Source organism: Metopolophium dirhodum, chromosome 3, assembly GCF_019925205.1.
Source record: "Metopolophium dirhodum isolate CAU chromosome 3, ASM1992520v1, whole genome shotgun sequence".
Classification (NCBI taxonomy): Eukaryota; Metazoa; Arthropoda; class Insecta; order Hemiptera; family Aphididae; genus Metopolophium; species Metopolophium dirhodum.
In genome coordinates, this window is record NC_083562.1 from 33,797,574 (window position 1) to 33,823,433 (window position 25,860).

Consider the following 25,860-nt stretch of genomic DNA (forward strand, 5'->3'; position numbering starts at 1 on the left):
GATATTGTGCACAAAATAAGACTTATAGGTACCTACTATTATTATGTAGATAAACGTAATTTTTAAATCATAACAGTATACATATTGTGTTGATTATTAATTTATTATTTATGTTTGATGAAATAAGAGAAAAACATATAATTTTTATATCTCCACATAGAACACAACAATAAAAAAATGATAGCTATTTAGTATTTGTTCGAAATTATCGTCGAAAACCGAGTGGGGAAAAAAAGCTTCAAAAAACAAAGTAATACAAAAACACGACCTCCCGTGAACTCGAGACCTTACTAGCTTTTTATATATACAAACGTATAAATTATTATTATACAACCCGAGCCAGTATGTACGTACACAAGAGGGAAAATCCAATGATAAATATCGCATAGGCGTGGTAGTTTTCGGTGACCTGTCAACTACCGTTCAAAGTGGCCAAAGTTCAAATACGCGCGTTTTTATTACATCGTATTGCTAGTGCAATACACGGTCCGTTACCTACAGTTTAATATTTCAACGAGTCTCGGCTAAAAGATTATTTTTTAAATAAAATTTTGTCGAGGACAAACGGAAACTTTTAAAGGTTTTGATAGTATAATATGTTATAACAGTAATACATTCATACGACGGATACGTGAACATAATATTGATATGATGAGGATAGTTCTTTTTTTGATTATTATTATTTAATCAATTATATATTGAGTCAACATAATTGATTCGATGTTACGATAAAAATATTATAAATAATCCTGTTAAAATAAGAGTGTTGTTAAAAGTATTGAATTATATTCGAAAATTTAAGGTCCCTGGTTATATTCATATACCTAGGTATAGGTACACCTAGGTGCATGATAGGTAATACATTTTACACCGCCCTTAATTTTTTAACTCGTTTAAATGGTGAAACTTATGTTATCTTTCTGTTTTATATTTACATTTTATTTTAAACTTCATACTGTAAAGAAAAGTATTTTTATCAAATTTTTAATGTATGTAAATACATATTAAATATTGAACGAATTGACATTTTAGATTTATTTTATACAATATACATCGTCAGTTTTAAAAAGTATTTCAAAATATGAAATTAATAATAGTTAAAGATTGTTCTACCAGAATTACATATATATAATATATAATAATTATATATATATGTAAATTTATGTTATATTTTTCAAGGTCCTCGACTCTTGAACCTAACCGACCCCTCCCCGATTGTATCTCGATGCTGTAGATAGAATGTGTGTTTAAGCCACAACACAGTCCCACAACAGCTTTAATATTATGATAACATTATGTTTTTTTATTTAAAGGAAAAAAATTATCAGAGTCTTGCAATTTTGTACGAATAATAAAAAATATGATTTACATAATAATTGTATCATATTATCATCTTTGGTATGCTGACTGTATATGGAGTGTAACAGAATGACATGTCAAATAAAAATGAAAAATGTATACTACTTAAACGTATGAAAAAAAAATTATGAAAATAATATAGATAATAAATAATTTAAGATTCGGATTACTTTAAAAATTCCTAAAAAAATATTTTGAAAAAATGTATGATTGAATTATTTTACTCCGAAAAAATATTGATACTTTAAACATTTTTAAGAAATGTACTATAGGTACTAGACTTAAACTAACGTTGTTATCCTGGACATTATTCTAAAAATTAGATTTACAAATTAGCTATTTTGAATTTTTCCAAAAAAAATTTAAGACAATTTAAAATTTTTTATTTTATGCATTAATAAGAAATAAACAATTTTATACTGTAGTTAACGCATACTATAAACGCAAGCGCTCATAAATTATACGTAAAAATTTTTTTTAAATATTTGCTATAGCAAAAGTTAATTAATTTGTCAGGTCTTTCTGTTACTCATTGTATAGGTATAGTATAACCGGCATTATATACATTTAGGAAAACATAATATTATACTTATAAAATATATAGATCGCCATGATCAACATATTCAAATCATATTTATTTCAAATACTGGTACATAATACTACACATTACACCGTTAAACTCAATAATATCCTCAATATTTTAATTGGAATAATTTTAATTTACTAAAGCTATAAATAATATATTTTTTTTTAATCATCTTTCAATACGATTTTTATATTTTGTAATCTATTAAATCTATATAATTTAATAAAGTACAAAAAAATTATGTAATTTATTTTTAAAATATAATATTATGCATGTATGCATTAAGTATAAGTATTATCATTGATTATAAATACTATTTATAATCAATGGTATTATAATATATCCCACACAAATAACTAATAAGTAGGTATACCTATTCCAATATTATTTTAACTAAAACTGTTTATGAATAATCTGCACTTTATATAATTACGCATAACTAATAATATAATTGATGATAACCCAAACATTTTTTTTAGAAAAGTAACAGCAATTGAAAAAAATTATTAAAAATGGTCAACATTTTGAAAAAATTTTATCGCCAGTACAAAACAACTGGTTGCTTGAAAAATGTTAAATTGTAATAAAAACAATGTGAAATTTTCAAAACTCTATTTTATTGTTCTGTCATATCATTTAAAATAAAAAAAATTGTACTCCGATGCAGTGTTGTAATATACTCTGCAGAATAGAATTTTACCAATTGGTTGAATTTGATAGGTGGTTGGGTAGATCACAAAATATATTGTATTACAGTAAGGTATGTACCTACGGGTAAAAACACAGAAACGGAAATGATAGCATTGTTGTTATAACATACGCCCCTTAATGTGAAGGCAAAATAATATTATTATCATATTTTTTTCAAAAACGGAAACATCGTCGTTATCCTGTAATCGAAGCGAAAAATAACCCGGTATACAACTCCGCATGGGACATCCGGACCCATATAACTATATAGTACGCGTATATTATATTTAATCTAATTTTGTATAAAATAACACTAAAAACATAAAAAGTCCGGCGCGATAAAAACATATTATCAAACCAGAAGAAAAACCGGATCACTTGATGACGACAACAATGTGTGAATAAAATCGTTGCTAGAGCTCGAAATGTAGAAGCATATTACATTATTATGATTATATTTTTTTAGACTTGTTTTGAATGACGCAAATATAAATTTATCACATCGATTAAAGGTGTAAATTGCCTGTTTGCTTGTAATGTTATTTTGATGGCCTCGCTACTGTCATCAATTTTAAATCAAAAGACATTAAGTTTTGACAAAATTAAAATCAATTTACGTTGTCCTATATTGATTTTCAAAAAAAAATTTGATCTTGACAAAAAATAGTCTATAGATCGTACGGAACACTTTCTAAAAAATAAATCTTATACTATTGTGAGATGTATTTGAAAACATACATTTCATCAAATCGTAATTAATATGAAAAACGAAAAGTGTTTCGTTTACTGTATACGATCACTACAGACATTTTTGTGTTGAATTCAAATATTTGTTCAAAATCAAAATCAGACAAGGTCAACTTATTTTTAATTGTATCAAAACAATAAGGAAGTTGTCGTAAAATATTCGTGTAGTGAATTTTATATTGTTATCGAGTTATAAACATGTGCATGCGCATACGAGAGTGGTACCAGCATTGAATTTCACTCACACTAATGATCATATATTTTTACAACTAACCCATAGTTCCCGGGCGGCTAAGACGAAGATTAGAAATTGCTTAAATGTTGCTCCTTAAATTAAAGCCGTAGCCCCTTAACTTATCCTATGATGAACGTCGTGTATGACCGTAGCAGTGGCGGACTGGACTGGACGACCGGGATACCGGGAAATTTCCCGGTGGACCGCTGCTCGTATGAAATATATATTTATTAATATTATTACTGTGAAATTATAAATTAAAATATTATCTAAATCTAATAAACATATTAAACATAAAAACCCAGATGTTCTTTTAAATAAATATAGTAATGCATATAATTGCTTGACCGTGGTTTATCAATACTTATCGACATTACCATGTACTCAATTAAGTATACAGTTATAATGTTCCAATAATTTGTATGTATTTTATTTTAAAGATCTAACTGAATTTCTATTAAAACTATTAATATAGGTACCATGCGAAAGATCATTTTCTCTATATTAAAAATAATTAAAACTCGTCTGAGAAATTCAATGGGTGAAGAAAAATTAGACGCATTCATAATGATGGCAGTCGAAAAAAATGTTTTATTTAGTATTGATAATGATAATATTATTAATAATATGTTAAAAACTAAAAGTGATTTATTAAATGATAAACTTTCTTATTAAAATCAAACTGATTGTAGTTTAAATTACATACATAACAATTACTTGAGATATACTCTAACTAACAAATTTACAATAGTTATTTTATTTTGTTTTATATCAATTAATTAAAATATTTAAAAATTTAAAAGCTAAATTGTGTTTACAAAATATATATATATATATATATTATAAAAAGGGCCGTTAGTATACTGAGGGCCTCTAAAATTATGATTTTCCCGGGTTGTTTTTTTCTCCCAGTTAAACAACTAAATATAGGTATGGGTTTTGTGATACCAAGTGATAACATTCCTATGACGATTTCTATATCTTATAAATTTTCGGAGGAGTAATAATTTCTTATATGTATATGTACCTGTATGTACCTGTATATGTACCTGCAGTATAGTGGCATAACTATGGTGGGAGGGATGATAATATAATGATAGAGATCCATCGGGATCTGTTCTGTTTAACTTCCATAGTTATTATTTTAATATATTTTATTAATATAATCACACATGCCCCAAACATAATAAGTTAAAACATTATATTTTTAATTAGTATTAATAATGAAATTTATTGACCTGAGAGAATACATCAGCTGTTGATCGATACCTTTAATTTTTTTTTTTAAAACAACCGGCCGTTATAAATTATATTAGCACTTTAAATTGCGATAATGCCTAATAAATAATAATATTGTAATATTAAAATTAATATCCAAATCTCCCCCAAGAGTATACACGTTTCGTGCTCACGTTTTATTCTTCTCCACGGTCAAACGTTTAGAAAATTAATCTTAAAAATTAAAATAATAACTACCTACCTATTATTAAAAAATCACTCAACTGCGTAATATACGCACCCGCTCCGAATAATAATTATATGCTAAGACGTAAAATTATCATAAAATATAATAATTACTTTATAAATATTTTCCTAACGACATTGCGTTCAACGTTCATTATTTAGAACGTTCATTAATACAAACCTATTTTTTTTTAACGAATCGACAAATATTAAGGGAGCGTATTCTTACTTTTACGTTATGATCGCGATGGTAAATATTAATTGTAAAAATAAAAATTCCTACCATCATCAGATAGGTAATGGTTTAAATATAATGATGGTGTTTGGTTTTGGATTAAAGTAATTTCCCAATCAAAACTTAAGACTTAAAAGCAACTAAAATTATACATTATTACAGTTTATGTAATTAATTTCAACGATTTACCTATATATTTCAGTTTCCAATTTAAAATATACGTATGTATGTTATACACTATAATATTATGTCATTTTGTGTGGCATAAATCATAACTTAGATCGCAGTTCCGTAGTTTATATAGAGTGATTCACAGACCATGCTCACCCCCCCCCCCCTTATCATTTAATAATCATTTATTCAAATTCTAATTTTTGGAATTTTTTAGTTTCGTTAATATGATAAACATATTATACACTTAGATATTTGTATACCGTTTGAGACCATCCATCAGAGTATCCAGTGGCATACCTACTTTTTGAAATAAGAACCAATTTTTTTTTGGCAAAGAATCTATGTTTTGAAAATGTAGGTTTAATTAGGTATACTTGATAATTCCTAAAATAACATAGGTAGATATTTAATAAAAATACATTATTAAAGAAAAATATATTACGGAACATGATCAGCGAAACACTCTGCATAGTGGTTGTATGCAACTGTTTTATATTTTGGCTACAATTTAGAAAATATAATATTATAACATAATATAACATATAAATAATTTTGAATTCAAAATGATTGTAAATTTCATTATAATATTATATCTAATATTTAACTTGTAGTGCTAAACAACGGGTAAACGTTTTTAGGTTTCTTTTCCCTACGATTCGAAAATTCTTATGTAGCATTCGATAAATAATACAACTACGATAAACTTGAAAATATTATTATTATCAAAATATTGTTTGAAATATTAGTACATTTTTTTGATACTAATTAGTAATTACTTACATAAAATATACTACCATAGTATGCTCCGTCGTATAATATAATTGATATTTTAGTTTGCCTTAATAGTGCGTTGTGTTTTTTTTCCTTTAACAGAAAAATCCATTATATTATTATTATAATGTATATTGAAGATTGAACATTGATTGATAACAATCACCTGCTGTGTTGTGCTGAAATGAGTTAACTTTGAAAACTCGAAAAAAGCCTTGCGCGAAGAACTCTTGAATTTCCCAGTGTTTTATTCAACTATTTTTTGTAAATATTATATGACAGTAATATACCATAAATCATTGATGTCATAACATTATATAATTACGTGAGAATAATATAAAGAAAATTGATATTTATGATCATTTCTTAAAAAACCCAATCACAGTTATAGAACATGGAATCACTTTTGTCCATATATATATATACAGTAAAACTCGCTTAAGACGCTCTTTAAGGGACCAGCTCTCTAAAACGTCTTATGCGGGAAAGCGTCTTATGCGGGAATGAAACAAAATGATGTGGTTGAAATATCGAGTTTATTTTTTTATTATTACCGAAAAATGCATCTAGCTGTTGAATCCAGTTTATGAATAGTATTCCTGTCATCCAAGCACGACTTTGAGCAAGGTATTCACATGGAAACGTACGAACATTTTTGAAACAGCGAGGAGACCTACTTTTTCCAATGACGACCAACTTCAATTTATGGGTTCCGGTAGAATTTGTACATACTAAAACCGTGAGACGTTCCTTGCTCAACTTTCCACCATGGCATGTCTCATTTTTAAAAACAAAAGACTTATCTGGCATAAGCTTAAAAAACAATCCGAATTCATCAGCGTTGTATACATCGTCAGGAGCATAGTCACGCAGTAATGAAGGCAACACGTTATTTTTCCATGAAGCTATATCATCATTATTAACAGATTCAGCCTCACCTGATATTTGCCGGTACACAATGCTATGCCTACTCCGAAATCTATCCAGCCAACCAGTCGATCCACTAAATTCGGTTAAGTTGAGACGTGCGGCAATCTCCATCGCCTTTTCCGTGATTATACCTCCATTTATTGGATAATTTAAACTACGAGCTTGTTGAAACCACTCCAATAAAATATTTTCCAACTCTTCATACTTCCCGTGTTTTAATTTTTGTCGTTTGCTGCCACCTAACAAGCTGCTTTGTTCTATTTCATGTCTGTTTTTCAATAAAGTTCTTAAAGTGGAAGGAGGTATCCCCAGTTCATTAGCAATATCTTTTTGTTTTTTTTTCTCAGCCAATCCTTCATCGTACTTTTTCAAAATGTTGAGTTTGTCCGAAATCGTTAGCGCTTTACGTTTTATACCACTAGCCATAACGAAATTACGGTTATACACATGCGAACGAACAGCACTTACTAAATCTCATAAGACGATGAAATACAGTAAAACTGTTATAATAAGTAATGATAAAATAGGTATAGCGATAAAATAAAACGATAAGAACACGTATAATACTAAAAATTCTATTTTTATTTTCACAAAACTACTAAAATTTATCGTAATCTGCTGAAAAAAAGAGCGTTTTACCCGATTAGACAGAGAAAAACTGAGCGTCTTAACAGGTGATTTTTACATTGACTAGTATAGGAAATGTCTAGGGACCGACTAAAAACAGCGTCTTATGCGGGAAAGCGTCTTAAGCGAGAGCGTCTTAAGCGAGTTTTACTGTATATATATATATCAATGATTGACAGAGACCAATCGAGGAACCAAATAGGAAATCGTCACGTTTATATAGTAATGTTTTGGATAATAATATATTACGATATAGTTTGAAGGAAAAGAATCGATAACATTTTTATTATTTCATAGTTTACCGGATGTGCGCAAGGGTATTCGACTTTTAAACATACAAAGGTCACAATAACGTCAGTGCTTACCTACGTCCTACATATACACAACTACCCAGACATGATATAAAATGACATTATGATTGTAAACATGAGAAGGTTATTCTGAATTAATGCGAAAAAAAAGTATTTTCAGGGAGCGATTGCGATTTAAATAAATCATGGAAAGGTTTCCATAATATTATACTTGCATTTACAATAGCTGTGTTCAAGACATGCGCAATCGTTGTAAATTCTATAGTTTCTTTGTTTTGTCCTCACACTCGGGTACCGGAAATGCATTCTTTGTCTGGAATCAACACAATATAGATTAATAACTATAAACTTAAAAGTTATAAATTTATATTATTATGGTGTGAACTGTAAAGAATATAAAAGTATAATGCATCAAAAGACGTAAATATTAAATATAATAATATGCACCTCAAAAACATAATTTAATAAATTCAAATTACAAAGAAGTGGATGTTTCCCTGATCTAAAAAAATTAATGTTATCCATATCTTTTTTTAATAAATGTACAACAATAATATTATGATAAGATAGGTACCTACTATACTGTAATAGTATCAAATAACATAATATTATTATGTTTGTATTAAAAAAAGCCCCCCCATATTTTTTTACCTTTTTAAATTCATATATAATTTACGGTATTAAGTATTATCTGTATATGGTGTATAATGTATTCCTAAAATTACCTATAAGTTATCACTTAATTAAAAGTACCTACATATATATCTATATAGAAATTAGTATATCTACAGCCACGAAAACAGTGGTGTTCAGTGGTTGAAATCCTCCCGACATTTTATAAGAATATAATGTTCTTAAATATTATAATTTTTAATTTATAAATTGGTTCTGATTCGTATTTAATACCCCCTTACCCACGATTTATTTCTATTAATACATGCCTGTTTAATATAATATATTATACTCGTGTGTAATAGTGATTTGATAATAATATCGTTATTATATAAGCTTACCCTTTTTTTTTTTTGGCTCGTGAAGCTGTTTTTGTTGGCCACGTTGCTCATCTTGTATTGTATATTTATTATATTATTCAATTTGATTTTTTTCTTTCAGTTTATTGAAATCGAATAATTCGGCTCGTCCACGAATTTGTATTATATTATCTGTTTTTACACCTGACTGGCCCCAATACCACTCAATGGGTTTAGTTTCAATGATAAAACTTAATCCTTTGATACCTACATTAGTTATAATAATAATAATTTATTCGGTTTACTTAAGAGTTTACACGCTTGTCCTACTTTAAACAATGGACTTATTGTTCAGATAGGGTGTATACAAATTTTAAAACTCTGCCAAAAATACTTATTCGAATGAAAACTGTAGAGTAAACATAATATTATAATATCCTACTTATTACAAATTTGTAAACATATGATGCACATTTTTACTACTCAAATATTAATATTATTATAGTTTATGGGTAAATATGAACAGTAATAATCTGAAATTTAGGTATATTAAAACAGTACATGCTCAAACAAAAAATGTATTCACATTTATTTGTCTCGTGAAATTTTTAATACGTTGAATGTTCGTGTGATTTGATTAAAAAATATATATCAGTACTGGATTTTATTGTGTCCAAAATAACGAAACAATGTCGAGCTTACCTTTTTGGCCGTGTTACGATGTACCTACGATCGATGTAATCATAACCATAATATCAAATGATTCGACGATGACACACTATTGTGAACCCTACGCTCGATAATTTCCATTCGCGGCCCATTTTATTCGTCATTTGGCGATGTATACACATTATAAGCAATAACCTACTGCGCCACGAATACAACAATAATATTAATATTATATTATTATAACAACAATAATATAGACATATAGGCGATATAGCGTAAACCATTATTATTCTTGTTATTAGGCGTAGAATATCCGACGCGCATTTCGTCGTCACGGCAAGTTCAATTAATTATAACGACTTGTAGTTTTTTTTTTTTTTTAATAATAACGACGAGTGTACAATAGAATATTGGTCTCACACGAAACCGCGTTGGCTGTCAGAGGTGACGACAGCAGCGTCAGTAAAAAGCAAAAAACTAACAAACGTAGACCGCGACGAGGAAAATATATTGAAATAAAACCACCGTAATCGGTTGAATAGGTATAATAATTCTATTAGTTTTCAATATTATAGTACACCGGATGATTATTTTAATAGTAAACACACTCATTATCTCGAAAAGTATACTGACATTTTTACATGATTTTGTTTAACAAAAAAACAAAATTATTTCTATCGTTTTCAATTTTTCACATTTTTCAACCAGAAATCGGCATACATTTTTTATTTCATGTTCCTAAGCTGGGTCATTGTCCGAAAACTTTGAAAGCATTTCTAACAAGTCATTAATTAGTTTTAAGTATTTAAAGTACTTATAAGTCAAGTGGAAAGACACAAGGGTATTTTGTAAAATGTTTTTTCCATTACTGGCTCATCAAAACTTTAAATACATACCTCCACAGGGTGTTACCACTGGGTATCTTCCCTAATCTAACCACTCATACCATATTTTACCTTTCATATATCAAACCTACTTATTATACAAAAAGCATGTATAGATTGTAGATTTCTTCAAATAAATAAAAAAAAAAAAAAAAAAAAATACATACCTATCATTATACACATGTAAATAGGTAATTAACTACTATTGCCGAAATTCGATTTTTACGAAACTTATCGAAATTCACGAATCAGAATGCGAAGTAAAAAATATATGCTTTTATTCAAAAACATTTATAATAAATATAAAAAATAATTGAGAAATAAATGTTAAAAAATGTTGTTTTTTTAATGTCTTCAAATTTTGTAAAAAAATAATATTTACAAAAACGTTGTATAATACTTTTCGAGATAATGAGGGTTGTTACTTGTTACTATATTAAAAGAGTCGCCAATGTATTGCCACTGCGGCATAATAATATATCATCGTTCGGCGTTATTATTATTTTTTCTATAGGTAGTTATACTTATTGTTTACCGTCGTCGTAAATCATATAGAGTAAAGAATATAAATAAATATTACAACGTATTTTTTTCTTCTTCCTCAGCCCACCGAGACACCATTACGCGTGAGTTTGTTTTATTATTATTATTTTATCGTACACTCGATCGATTCCATCGCCATTTCGGATATAATATAATATGTAATATTAATATTATTCGTGTCGGGCGATACGTGTTGGACTACAGGAAGTCGGGTAATGATGCAGTGCAGGGTGCCACCGGTGAAGGAAATACAACATTACTATAAAATACAAAGCGAACACACACACAATATAGCGTACACAATCACAATAATAATATAACAAGCCGACAGCAGCGCGAATAATACGACTTGACGGCAGTCTCGAAAAACCACGCCCATATATGACCATTTGTTTTCGAACCATTTTATTGATGTTTCTTCATAATGTTTTATATTATTTTGTCACGAAACAACAGGGTCCGTGGCCTCACAACATTATCTCTCCATCCCTCTCTCGCCCCTCAGCATTTAACCCCAAAAGCTCCGCCTGCAGCTATCCAATACACAAACTGCCATGGGCATCTCCTTGTTTTCATCCTCTTATCTCTCGCAGGGCTTCTATATTTCTCTTGTGGTATGTACATATATTATATATATATTATGGTGTATACATATATATATCATGACAAAACGTAAAATAATATTTTAAAATTTAAATCTTAGTACTTGTAATACTATACGATCGTGTGTGATGCAGTGGCGGAGACGGTCTTATCGCTTATTGTTATTCGAATCACAACGACGAGTCACTACCGTCGTGGTGATAATTAATTCGGTAACTAATTTGCATTTATCACGCCCTCTTGGTAAATTAATATTAAATATTATATATTATATACACACGCAAAAATGTGACCATAATATACAATTACAGCATTTATACTTTTACTACCATCAGTTTCCGAACGATAGGTGGTGGAGATAATGGAAAAACATTGAAACTAACAACGTGTAATTATACTATATATTGTCTAGCACATATTGTAATAATATAATATTATAATAATCAAACTATCGACGCTAATTCGAGATGGTCATTGGTGTGTAATTATGATATCGATTTATAAGAGTATAACATAAGGGATTCGAAAATTTTTCTTGAGACTTGGAGTACCGGCGGTATTTGGAAATTAGGAAGGATGACAATTTTTAATATTTTAAGTACTAATTTATAACTACCTACCTACTTACCAATAATCTCATTTAGAATAGAGACGGGAACGAAATAGTAGCACTTGTAACCTTTTAATTTAGTTTACGCTGTGTTTTAAAATGTAGAAAAAAAAGGTGGGTAAGTGTATGTCGCTCTGCTGTACAGTAAGTTACAAGTGGGTCACTGTAATGTATGATGTTAAATTTGAATTTAATGATATAATATCATTGTATAAGAAAAACGATTCTGAGCGAAAACGGTCAGTCAGCCTATGGTATTACTAATATATTTGATGATATTATTGTGAATAAAGTAATTTATATATAACCTATTTACGTGGAACCTTGTTTTATATTTTCAATCCTTAGCTATAAAATTTGAACTTTTTATAAATTTTTAACTACAAAATAATTATTAAATTTTAAATTTGATACATTTTGTCAAAATTCGAACTTTAAATCCTTTTTTCATGTATCAACAGTTATTTGTTTTTGAATAACAATAAAATAACAAAACCGCTACATGTGAAATTGAGTGAATATCCAATATTGTGAAAATATAAACTTCTAACGTCCGTAAAAATTTAATTTGACAATCTTATAGATATTTTTTTTTTTTGATAAAGGTAGATAATCTTATAAGGAATCTTGTATTACATTTTAAAATCTTAGATTTAAAAAGAAAAATTTTTATGAATTCTTAACTCAAAATAATTTGGTAATTTTCGTGATTTTTCCATATTTTGTCAATTTTCGAACTTTAAATGCTTATAAAAAAAAACTGTGACTAAGGATTTTTAATATTTAAATATTACTAATATTTTTCAAATGTCATTGTAACAATATAGTAGGAGCCTTGTATTAAATTTTAAAACTTTTTTACCCAACAAATAATTATTTATTGGCATCCTTAGAAAAAAAAGACTAATAAAATTGGAAACTGAAAATGTTCCTAAATAGTTCAAAACAAATCGAAATATTTTGGAAATTTTATCGTGTATAGAAAATGCTAATATAAATGACCAGTGAAAATGTCATGTGTATACGTTAATTTGTTTTAGAGTTACACCAAAAACCAAAATCGATTTTGTGGAAAACCGATTTTGCGTAAAAATTCCCGTTTTTCCTTAATTTGTTTGTGGTTTTCCCCGGCGCTTTTGAAAACTATTGGAAATTTTAAATTTTGACCTCCTCAAAGCATCAACGATATTCACTTTCCTATCAAACAAGATACTGAAATTGAAAATCCAATCATTATTTCAACTACTTATCGTGTACACAGACACAAAATTAAAAAAAAACACACATCATTGTAAAATCAATACATTCATCGTTCCACTCATAATCTAAAATGTAAAATAGTAGTGGGTCTATACTGTCCTGTATTATGTTTATTAATAGAGATATTGTCCGGGATTTGTGATTAATGAATCACTCTGTGATACAAGGTGTATTAGAAATACCTAAAAGATAAAAAAATTAATATTGATACTATAGTAAAGTAAGTCGTATGACAAAAATTATGAAAATTGTAATATTACAATATATATCTTCATGGATAATAAATAATTTGATTTACTTGTAACTGAGAATTCTCAAAAAGAATATTTCGAAAAAATAATTATTACGTATCAAATTAATTTACTCAAAAAAAAAAAATTAATATTTAAAAAACATACTAGCCAACTAGGTACTTATGTTACATAAAAGTTTTAAGCAACAAAATTTTTCTAAAAATTACATTTACCAATTGGCTATTTTGAAATGTACCAAAAACAAATGTACCTATAATAAAATGAAAATTTGTAAATGTATGTTTTTATTTTCAGTGCCTCGCCGAAAAAATAAATAAAAAATGATGTCAATATTGATTAGAATAACAAAAGTTATTTCATTTGTCAAGTCGTTCTATTACACCTTGTATATTCAAACTGCCAACTATTGCGTATTATCTACCTTTGTTATATATAGGTAGTCGTGTAGTTATTATTATTACGGTTGGCCGACAATTTCGCGGCGGGAACACGCGAAATGCGCCGAACAACAAACGCTGCACACGATCGGTCGCGAAATTAAAACTCAAAAGTCGCCGCCCGAACGCGATATTTTCAGACAATAACGCATACTATACTGTAAGGCCGGACGCGAAACGGAATAATAATACGATTTAAACGGAAAATAATATAATATATAACATCTGAAGCCGTGACGGCCGCGTCCGGAGTGCATAAATTTATATAAGGCCGCAGTAAAAACATTATACGCTTTCGGTTCTCTGAAGAAAAAAAAACATACCCCAAGCTGCTGCTGCTGCTGTTGCTGCTGCTGTTTGGGAGCAGACGACGAAAACTGTATTTTCAATGATATATATTATATACCGCGGTTATGGTAGTTATATAATATATTTGTTCAAAAATCGTGCTGCACGTTATATACTATAAACAACTCGCTCTCCGCTGCAATAGCGGAACTTGGTTAAACTTATTATTTGCGAGGGACGACTGAAGCCCCGAGTCTGTTTTCATTATTAACCTTTATACATTAATAAAACAAACCCTATGTTAAAAAAATAATAATTAACCGGCTTGAAAATACATAATTTTCCATTCGCGTAGTTTATGAAAAATAATAAACATAATATCACAAGTGCTCCCATCTTATTATTATAATATATAGTCATAATAAGTGCAGTGTGAGTTTTGAGGGGAAAATTTTATGATCGGGACAGCCAAGTCCCCAGAGGGACTCCCTGCCTCTAGCCAAGGCCTGCCAACTGCAGTTTTATTATATTATCCAACCGAACAATACGACCAGATTAATTAACGAAAAAGCTCAAATCGAAAGCATTATAATAAATAATCACAATATTATGCTATACAATATAATTTATAGTATAGTTAAATACGCTGCAAACAATGCTGGTTATCGAACTATATAGTCCGGATTAGTGCGATTTTTTTAAACGATATTTCAGCCATTTCTAATTGTTTTTTTAATGTCATCATTGCATTCCTTCGTGTTCGAGTGAAAAAGAAATTACGAATTAATAAAATCGACCGTCTTAAGTATTTCTCTAAAGCACTTTTCATCCAAATAAAATTATTTTTGAACACGTATAGTACCCAACTACCTACTCGTTATATTATATACCTAGATAGCTAGCTTAAATTATTATAGTATTATTATAATAATACAACCGGAAAATGATGACGTTTTAATAGCTGCAGGTACGTTAAGTTATAAACTTTTCGGCTGTAAAATTAAGAACCTCGTAAAACTTATACCGAGTACTCTAACTTATTAATCAAGCAATTTTCAGCACCAAAACTCAAAACTTCTATACCGTTGTCTCATTAAATCATATTGTTTAACAACCCGCTATAAAATATTAAAAAAAAATTACACACCAGATTCTTTCGTAATGAAGCTTTTCGGAAAACATATCACTACAACTATTATACAGGTACCTAACCTCGAGCTTCATTTTAACTTGGAAACTGTATACATTTGTGCATGGATTAAATTTAAGTACATTACTGCTCAAAATTCAAAACTACAACCATAATAGTATATATAATATTGTTCGAGCATATAACGTGGAAAAACCACATATATACATGATCGTACTAGATTCTTCCACAACGAAGTTTTTGAACAGACCTGCAAACTATTTCGCAGGCATACGTTGATAATTTTTTCTTAAACTTCTTATACTGTAATACAACTATAATACAACCCCAAGTTTTATTTTAACGTGCAAACTGTATACCTTTGCGAGTGGATTCCTTTTAATTTTTAATATTATTAATAATATTAAATATAATATTATTATATTAATAATATTATTACATTATAATAGACAAATGTTGTCAAGAGACAATCAGGCTGAAAATTAAAAAAAAAAATACCTCATATATAAAAACTTTTTTTAACCGAATTAAATTAATATTTTTAGCTGTATATTAACTTTTTAACTTCTTAATAATATTATGATAAATTTATTATTTGGTAACATAGGTAACCAATACTTGACATTTCGAACGTTGACTAAATCGTGTTATTTTGTTTTCATTAACTTATTGTCCTCATTTTATAGTGTGTAACACGACTTGAATGTGATTTTCAGTTCAAGACTTCTGCTAAAGCGATCGCTATAATACATCAAAGTTAGACACACGACTAAGTTAATAATATATATGACATTAAACTATGATTACTGTCGTCTCGACGGAAAAATTGGCGAAAAGCTGACCACTCGGTAGCTATATGCCATTGTGTTATTTTTATTATTATAGTACCTAATATAGATACATTCAAAGTATAGTATAAAAATGTTCAGTTTATGACCAAGCCACGCTATATATAATAATACATATACACTTAAATACCAATATCGAATGACCATAAACAAGATAATATTATATTTTAACGATTTATTTTGCCTTACCGTTTTTCTCCTCCGCTTTTGAACGGTGTTCAGTGGTTGGGAGTTATTTTCTTTTTTTAACAAATAATAGTTGAGAAAAAACAATTATAATTAATAATGTTAATGTGAAATCGCACAACGCAAATTAATTTGCTAAATAGTAAAACTTCAAAAATCCTGAAAATTGGTTTTTTAATCGTTTTGACTGAATTAATGCAGCACGTAACTTGTTAATGAAGTTTTTTTGAACCATATATCTTATTTTAAAATCAAACATAAATTATAATAATATTATGGTTAGAAACTTGAACTCTAAAACACAATATGCATAATGCATACTTGTTTGTACCTATATACCTATTAGCTATCATACATGTTATCTGTTCAAGGAACAACTAAATTATATTTTAAATATAATATAAAATACGTTATACAAGTTTAAGTTCTAAGAATATAAATAAGACATACAGCGATAAAATAATATAAAATATTTTTTTTTTTATAAATTTGTGTCTTAAAAACAACGTCGTTAAAATAATGTAAAATAAAAACGTCTCTAAATACCTATTATCAGCGTTTTCATTTTATTACAGCGAAGGTTTTATGATTTTTTTAAGATAACAACAAATTCTAACGAACGTACTCAGATACTCGGTAGTTTATTTTTTTGCTCTTCCAAAAAATAAGAATTACCGTCAAGTTTCGATAAATTAACAATGGAAATTTATAATGTTATAATATTTGTGCAAGACCTTTAGAAACTACTTATTTAAACAAATAACAATCGTAATTCGGTTCGGGACTACATTTTGTACCTCTTTTTCATTTTTAAATAATAATAATAACTGTCTCTAAGAGAATGATTTAATGCGAAGAGAAAATATAATTTATTGTTTGGAGTGAAGTGAGGCTACTCAACTGATATGACTGTAGTTATAATATAATATATTTTATGTCAAAAATACAATGTTATCTTTAATACTAAACTGTCTAGACTAAAGCTAAAAACCGTTAATTTAGTGCAGATGGTAAATTATTTCAGTTGGTATTATTGGGTGCAGTAATCACATTTATGATATATTAATAATTTTTATCGTGTTCCGGTACGCAAATGAAAAAAATAAGGGATGACAGACCATACTAATATGTCCATCGGTGCCATTCCATATTAATGTATTAATGTATTACGAATTGCTAACCGATTTCGACAAGGGATTTCCAATACCATATTTTGTGAAAAACTTCCCCAACTGCATTCCCGTTGAAGAGATTACTGTCTGAACTTATATATTTTTATTTTTCAGTTATTTTTTTTTTTTATTCATTAATAGTAATAATTCCAATTCTTTATTATAATTAATTGCACTATTATTTTATAGAAGTCGTATCAACTTATTATTATTAATTGAATCGACTGTATATCAGTAGCTGGAATAACACGCATACAATAATATGTTTAAATCAACTGTTCGTAATCAACTAAATATATTTAGTTCTTGTAACTATATTCAAATATATTGTGTTAACCTGAAAATATGGCCAAAGAAACCATTTTAAATGGTTAGGGGAACCAATTATTATTTTTCCTCGTAGGTTAAAATTAAAAATCATAGGATCAAAAGTCACGGCACGATAATTAATATTTACTTGTGAGCAGTAAATGGGTCGGTTAGAGGCTGCTGCGTGCGATTACCGTGGCGTGAAATGAAAACAGATTCGGGAGGAAAAATTATTACTATAATAATATTACAGTCGCAATTTACACGACGGCGAGACGCGAAAGAAACGGCCGCGGAATCTAACGTTCGAATGCGATTTTACGCTCGTGGGGGAGATTAGCGAACGGCTTCCTGTGACCTGTTTGCACAACGAAATTAAAAATAAAAAGGAAAAAAGTTTTAATACGTCGCTGGGCATAATATAATAATATAGTCGGTAAAGCGACAGACACTATACGCGTCTAATCTACACTTCTACATCACGCCCGTACACGAGGTTTATGGTGTGTAATCAGATTACACGACACACTAAACTTTGATAAAGTTCTACTACGGAGACCTTATTAAAAAGCAAAAGAAATTGTAGCCGAACGACGGAGACCGTGAATTTTTTTTCTACTTAATCGTTACCTTGATTCAACTTCGCGTTCGCTCGTAATAAAATCTAAATACTATTATTATCTAATACGACCGAAAACATACTATAGGTAATACTATCGTGGTAGGTATGGAAATGCAATTCAATAAAATTATATTTTATTTGTCGATAAAACTTTAATTGAAAACAAAACAAAAGAAATGGGCAGAAGTCGTGGCCAAGGTCACGTTGTAATCTTGTAATCGAGGGTTGGTGGTGCTGTAGGGGAATGTGACCTTCAAACAATCCTGTACGATTGTGTATGCGTTATAACCTGCATAAGAAAATGAGAATACGTGCTTTTATAATATACGTTTGAATTTATATTATGTAAATAAAATATAAATATAAATACATTTCCAAAGTATAAGTGCCAATAACGTTATTTTAAATAATTGTTATCTTGTGTTTTCTAATTTGAACGACTTTTCGACGATAACATATTGTAATTCGTATGGATCTATAATAATATACCTTAACATCTTTATAATTCAACGCAGCATGTTTATAAGTTTATAACATATTATATAACCGCGCATTAGGTATGTATACGGTAATGAGCATATATTATTATATTATTATGTCTGTCACCCGCAAAGTCATTATTATATATGTGGCACGTTATTTTCACGACGTGGAAATAGATAAACTTCCAGGACACGTCGTTTTTTTCTCTTTTTTTGGTGTGCGTATAATAAATAATAATATTATAGTAGACCATTATAATAGTGCGTCGTATTCGCGTGTCCCACGTTTATTATAAGTTTATAAACATACAAGCGTGTATAATATTATATATTTTTCTTTCTCGTTATTAATTTTTTGCTCTATTATATTATACATAGTATAGTTTTATAGTCGTCAACCATTATACCATTATGCGGTCGAGTCGGAACTATATTAATATTAAAAATGGCTAATTATTTTAACTGTGAACACTCAATATCTCGAAAAGTATTAATTTTTTTGAAAATATTAATTTGTTACAAAATCTGAATACATTGTACAAAACGACATTTTAAGAAAGAAAATACATTTTTATTTATTTTTTTTAAATTACAATTTAGAACTTGAGATTGTGAGACGGAGACAACACATCCGGATATGGCGTCCTCTTAAGATATTAATAAAACTATATAATATATACAAAATAGTATGAACGAAATAGTAACAAACAAACTTTTTGTGGTGTATCTCCACTCCACACCACTCACCGGGACTTCAAATACTTAAAATGGATTGAATAATCGTAGTAATATTCAATTTTTATATGAAAAAATTATCAACAAATATTCTGTCTTGAAACATGAAATTATAAAAATATTCGTTAAAAAAATTTTAAAAATACCAAACTATATAAATTTTAAAAATATTACTTTTTTTAAATAACGGTTTGTTATAAATTAAAATGATGTAAGAAAAAATTACTATACGTACATTATCAAGAAAGTTGCCTTATTTTTTTTGAACTAATGAGTGGTTAATAGAATCAGCCTGTGTATGTGACGCCGTCGACTGCAGTGTGTCGTCGCCCCCCTCCCTTAGAAAACGTTCTTAAATTATTTAACCGACAGAAATTTTCGAGGCCAATCCAATATTTATAAGAGCACGGGGATGAATGTTTAATGAAATAATGGAGATTGTTTAGTATCGTTTCAATCCGACCTGGTCGAGTACATAATACATAGAATTATTTACGATCGGACCGCATCGGATCGCGCGGAAACGTATCAGGTTGGCAATGCGAGCTTTTAGTGACCATATAAAATTCATCAAACGCGTTCGTTCGTTTTCCCTGACGAATCCGTTACTAAGCGTGTAAGGTGTTTTTAAATTGCATGGCAGCGACGTGGTAAATTTGATTCGTTCTAAACTTTAGAAGTCTGGGTAGGAAAAGCTACTTTTAAGGGGAAAACGGTATATTACCTATGCAGACACAACGTAGGCGCAATAGTAAACGAGCCTAACGAGGCCGATGGAAATGTCGGTATTGATCAAGGAGGCAACTAAAATTGACGATTTAGAAACGTGCAATTCAATACATTTGGATGAATTATAAATAAGTACACCTATCAGTTGAATAGCAAAGTCACTGCGAGAGGATTAATAGGTATCAACGATAAAGTAAGTTTAGATGAATTCAACGAGAAACTCAATTATTATACTGTGGCTAACACCATTAGAAATCAAAATAAAATAAAAGTCGTTTAATGATCAGCCGACTTCGTATGGGACTCACACGCGTGTACCAAAGGCCAAGAGAGACGAACCCACGTGTCTGACTTATAAAACTGCTTATATTATTACTGTAAAATAAATTTTATTAAAATGCTGTCAAACACCATTATAATACGTCACAAAATTCAGTTTCTGGAAACCTTACAGGAAATACTACCTATAGCACCGACAGCTGCAGATACGACCAGAGAATGAAATGAGATTCATTACTGAAGCCGACACGGACACCTAATTTAATGAAATAAAAGTTGTAAACATTTAATAATATGCTAATAATTACGGTATTGTAAAGCTGGCTAATAAGACGTATAATATAACCTCGCAGTTTAAATTAATAATAAAATAAAATAAATATTAAATACAAACTGCACGTGACGCCGCCGATTTACTGAAAACCCTGTTTACACGAAAGAAAAATAAGTTGAAATGTAAATATAGAATCAGTAGGCGATGGGGTGCATGCGGGGACCTAACATTATTGTTTATTTAAATGTAATATATTATCATGAAATACGCAATAAACAATATTACATTTTTGTAAAAATTATTCTGAGCCCTACAAATATTGTAGGTTAAATATTGTACAGTCGACCATGCGTGTTAAACACTATGCGATTCACCAAGAGGACGTGATACCCGCGCATGCGCGTTGCCTCCGTCTTATATGTGCGTAACTTAGCAAATTTAACGCACAACAGAACACATGTAGCTCCGTTAGTTTAAAAACTTTAGAGAATTGATCTCTTATAAAATTAAAAGATAAGATAATTATCTAGGCAACCTCGTAGGCTTTTTATATATTTTGATTTTAAAGCGAATTATGAGTATTTTAAAATGGTAAATTGTTTGTACATCTTAAAATACTATAATTATTCGTTTTGAAATTAAAATACTAATAACTCGTTTCAAAATTAAAATATAATAAAAAATCCCATGATATTGCATAGATAATAATTTTACCTTTAGATTTTATAAGAGGTTCACTCTAATTTTTAAACTAACGCAGCTACACTTGTTCTGCTTAGCGTAAAATGTGCTATGTTACGCACTTGTAAGACGGAGACAACACTATGCGTGTATCACGTCCTCTTAAGCGTGATCGACTCTATTCTTATACGCCGTTAAAATAGCACCTCGAATATTTTTCATTATTATTATATATAAAAGGCATCCGGAGATCTGTTAGAATAGTTTTTTCGTTTTCTCGTTAGATAGTTTTTGGTGTTATTGAAAGGGAAAAAATTGTATATTGACATAATTGATTTTTGTGAAAAAATCGTATTTTGTGACACGAGATTGTTACGTTCTCTGCTGTCTTTTTTTCTTAGTCACTAAATCATGTGGGTTGTCCCCGGCAGCTTGCAGTATTTATCACTTTTCATGTCAATAACTATTTAATTGCGCTTACGAGGATACATCGTATCCACCGAAACACCCTGTTTTATTACTTTTTAAAATGGTCTACTCCACCTATCGATTGCGCCTAACCTTAAACTGATAAAACTTGTAGAAACCAGCCATAAGCTTATAATAATTTAAAAATTTACTTTTACACTTCAAAAGTGAGAAAATACATAATATTAATATATTGTTAGGTTATATATTTTGTATATTGGCGGTTTAATAATATGATCAATATTTGGTCATCACTTACGTTTCGCTCCACGAGATACAAACGATGGTTGAATTTGTCTTCGGAAATCGCAATAACTGTAGCTTGAAAATATTATGGTGGTACGCGCATTCAATTATCCAGCTGTATATTGAATGAGTCAAAAGAAAATATTTCTTTCCGTACGATTAGTTTTTGAACTTAGAATCCAACGAAATAAATAGTATACAATTTATTATATCATATTATAAATTATAATAGTATATACCTAACGAGCGCCGATATTTCTATACTTCAGTATTATGTGCGAATTGCAAAGGTTCGGAAACTAAAACGCTATTATCAATAAAACGGCTTTACAAACAGCCAGACAGGAGGTCATATTAAATGTATCCTCTGCCGGTTTCTTATTTAAACAATGAAAAAAAACTTAAACACTTCATTAGAATAAATTAATACTCAAACACTTAAATTATATTCATCAATTAATAGACGAAGATATAAGATAATTATTCGAATTAAATATTACAAATTAAAGTTTCGATTATAAATAAACCGGATATCTAGAAGAAACGTTATGAAGTAATTTTTATTTTGGAAGAGAATAATAATATTAGTTGATAATAAACAGCAGTTGGCGTACATAATGCTGTTATGTGGATAAAAATAAATGTGTTTGACGCCTGGCCGAGCCAAACAAGAGTGTATTTATCGCACTCGTATTTTAACTTCAAATAGAAGTTAAACAGTATGAACTACGAATCATAAAAGATTATCCAGTAATATTATGACTAATATATAGTAAATGAAAATTTAAATTAAATTAATCGATAAAATAACAGTTAGTTGTTATGAGACAAAGTCAATATTAGCCGCGTTTAAAATTTAAATATACGCATAACGATACTTCAACGTATAAAATATTTCTCTCTGAAAAACTGTTAGTAACTAACAATCTACTCAAACTCTCAAAACCAGTAGTACTATACATGCTTAAAATCTTGCATCTTTTATAAACAAGAATTTCATACCCTTAGTGATTACAGCCACCCAAAAAGACACCGTCAAAGCAAAAAAGCTTCACCGCAACGACTGCAGCCAACGCAACATTTCCCAAAATAAACCAATTAATAGTCCACATTAATTCGATTGGCGGTATTTAACAACTTCAATATAATATTAGGCATCGTACTCTGGAAAATCTTTTCTCCAATAATGAGAGTAGTGTTTTTATTACGTAGATATATAATGTTAATTTAGCCACTTTTGATAATTTAAAGTTTAAACAACTATATAAAAAATGTGTTAATAATATTTTCTCCTGTATTTAATATGAATTATGTTATTAATATATTATTAATTTTCCTTTTTTTTTCTACTTTATGATGTTGAATTATTAAGTTTCATAAACTTTATTTTAATTTTATTTTTAGTTCAATTTTAATATGAACTCGGTACATTCGTATTCAAGCATATGTTTATTGGACGAGCTTCCGACTAGTTTATTAAATATGTTTCTCTACATTGTATTTCTTGTTCGTTGCAAATTGCAATAAATTATATTATTACTATTATCATTATTATTATTATTATTAATAATAATATTAATATTGTTTAAATACATAGAAGAAAATTCCCAAAACAAATAAACACATTTTCATGATATTTGCATAATCAAGTGGACTCAAAAGTATTATATATATAATAGTATTATATTTACCAAAAGTTAAAACTAATCGAAATATAGAAATGGTTCACCCTTCGTTTTGTATAGTAGTAAAATCAAAATGAAAATGACATAATTAGCTAATCTTCTCTTTCAAGCTGCACCCACAAAACTACAGTAGACTACCCAGAACAGCTATCTCCACAATAAAACCGAAATCCAACTTTAAATTAATTAACTTTTATTTTATTTTTTTTCTCTCCTGTAAAATGCGAACAACAAAAGTCTATAGCAAGAATTGTCATTTTTTAAATTTAATCTCTATTCTATTTATCTATTACTATTAACTAACTCGTAATTATTATTATTACAAATACAATTTTAAAATTAAATAAATCCCAATGGCCTGCGTATTAATTACGGATCACTAGAAATAAAATATTATATAAATAAGCTATCGTATGGTTTACGTTTAATGACTAAAATTTAGACCCGCGATCGATCATACGCAACTCATAGTCTTTCCGTGAGTTGAGAAAAAAAAAATATGCATCGAAAAACAGGTCTGAAATATTGTTGTAGTTTTAGATTGATGGATTATATTACATCTACCTATATGTTACATGTTAACCGTTGAAAACGACGTATATTATATTAAAATGATCAGCAGTCCGCACGTGGCATATAAGGTTTATATAATACCCTTTACGGCTATACTGTGTGATTATTTTGACAGTAAACTCTCATTATCTCGAAAGGTGTTCGAAAACATTTTCTATTGTATGGTTTAAATTTATTACAGCATGCATTTTACATTGTATATTCCGAAATAATATATTTCTGATAAAGTCAAAATATTAAAATATTAAAATTGCTTGGTAGATTAGTTAACTAAAATTTTGCGAGGTACCTACTATTAGCCTGGAGCCTCCGTTTTAGTTTTATATTATTATTAAACGTTTTTAACTAGGTACCTGTATAAAATTCGGTTTTTATGTATCAAACTCTCAGAAAAATATTCTGTTTCGGAATATGAAATTAAAAATGTATGTTGACACTCAATAAGGTAAAACACCAAAAAAAAATGTAGCTTCAAATATAATTTGTTTTTACAAAATATGTGTCGTGACTTCAAATTGCGAAAAAAATATATTTTTAAAAACGTTAATACTTTTGGAGATCATGATTTGTCAGTGTTAAATAAATCATACTGTATAACGAAAGAGAGATAATAATAATATTCTGTTTGCGTTATGAACATAAATTAGAGAAAAAAAACCTAAACGAGAATGTGAAACATTGTTTTAAAAATTCATGGCGTCGCCGAATGACAAACGTACAATTCCATCTTGCAGATCGTTTTTTGAAATTCGTTAACGACAAAAAAGTTTTCC

General features: G+C 28.8%; 2 protein-coding genes across 2 annotated transcripts in view; one reads left to right on the top strand and one right to left on the bottom strand.

Annotated features, from left to right (window-relative positions):
* LOC132941017 (protein tipE) overlaps window positions 1–25,860 on the top strand; it is a 64,170-nt gene that overhangs the window by 32,508 nt on the left and 5,802 nt on the right. The window lies entirely within an intron of this gene.
* On the bottom strand, window positions 6,712–7,957 carry LOC132942092 (tigger transposable element-derived protein 4-like). The gene has a single exon (XM_061010396.1). The coding sequence runs from the start codon at window positions 7,615–7,617 to the stop codon at window positions 6,712–6,714; it is 906 nt and encodes a 301-aa protein (XP_060866379.1). The 5' UTR covers window positions 7,618–7,957.

What these genes read in the sequence shown, in the direction of transcription:
- LOC132942092 (XM_061010396.1), bottom strand. Translation starts at nt 7,617, where the DNA reads ATGGCTAGTGGTATAAAACGTAAAGCGCTAACGATTTCGGACAAACTC.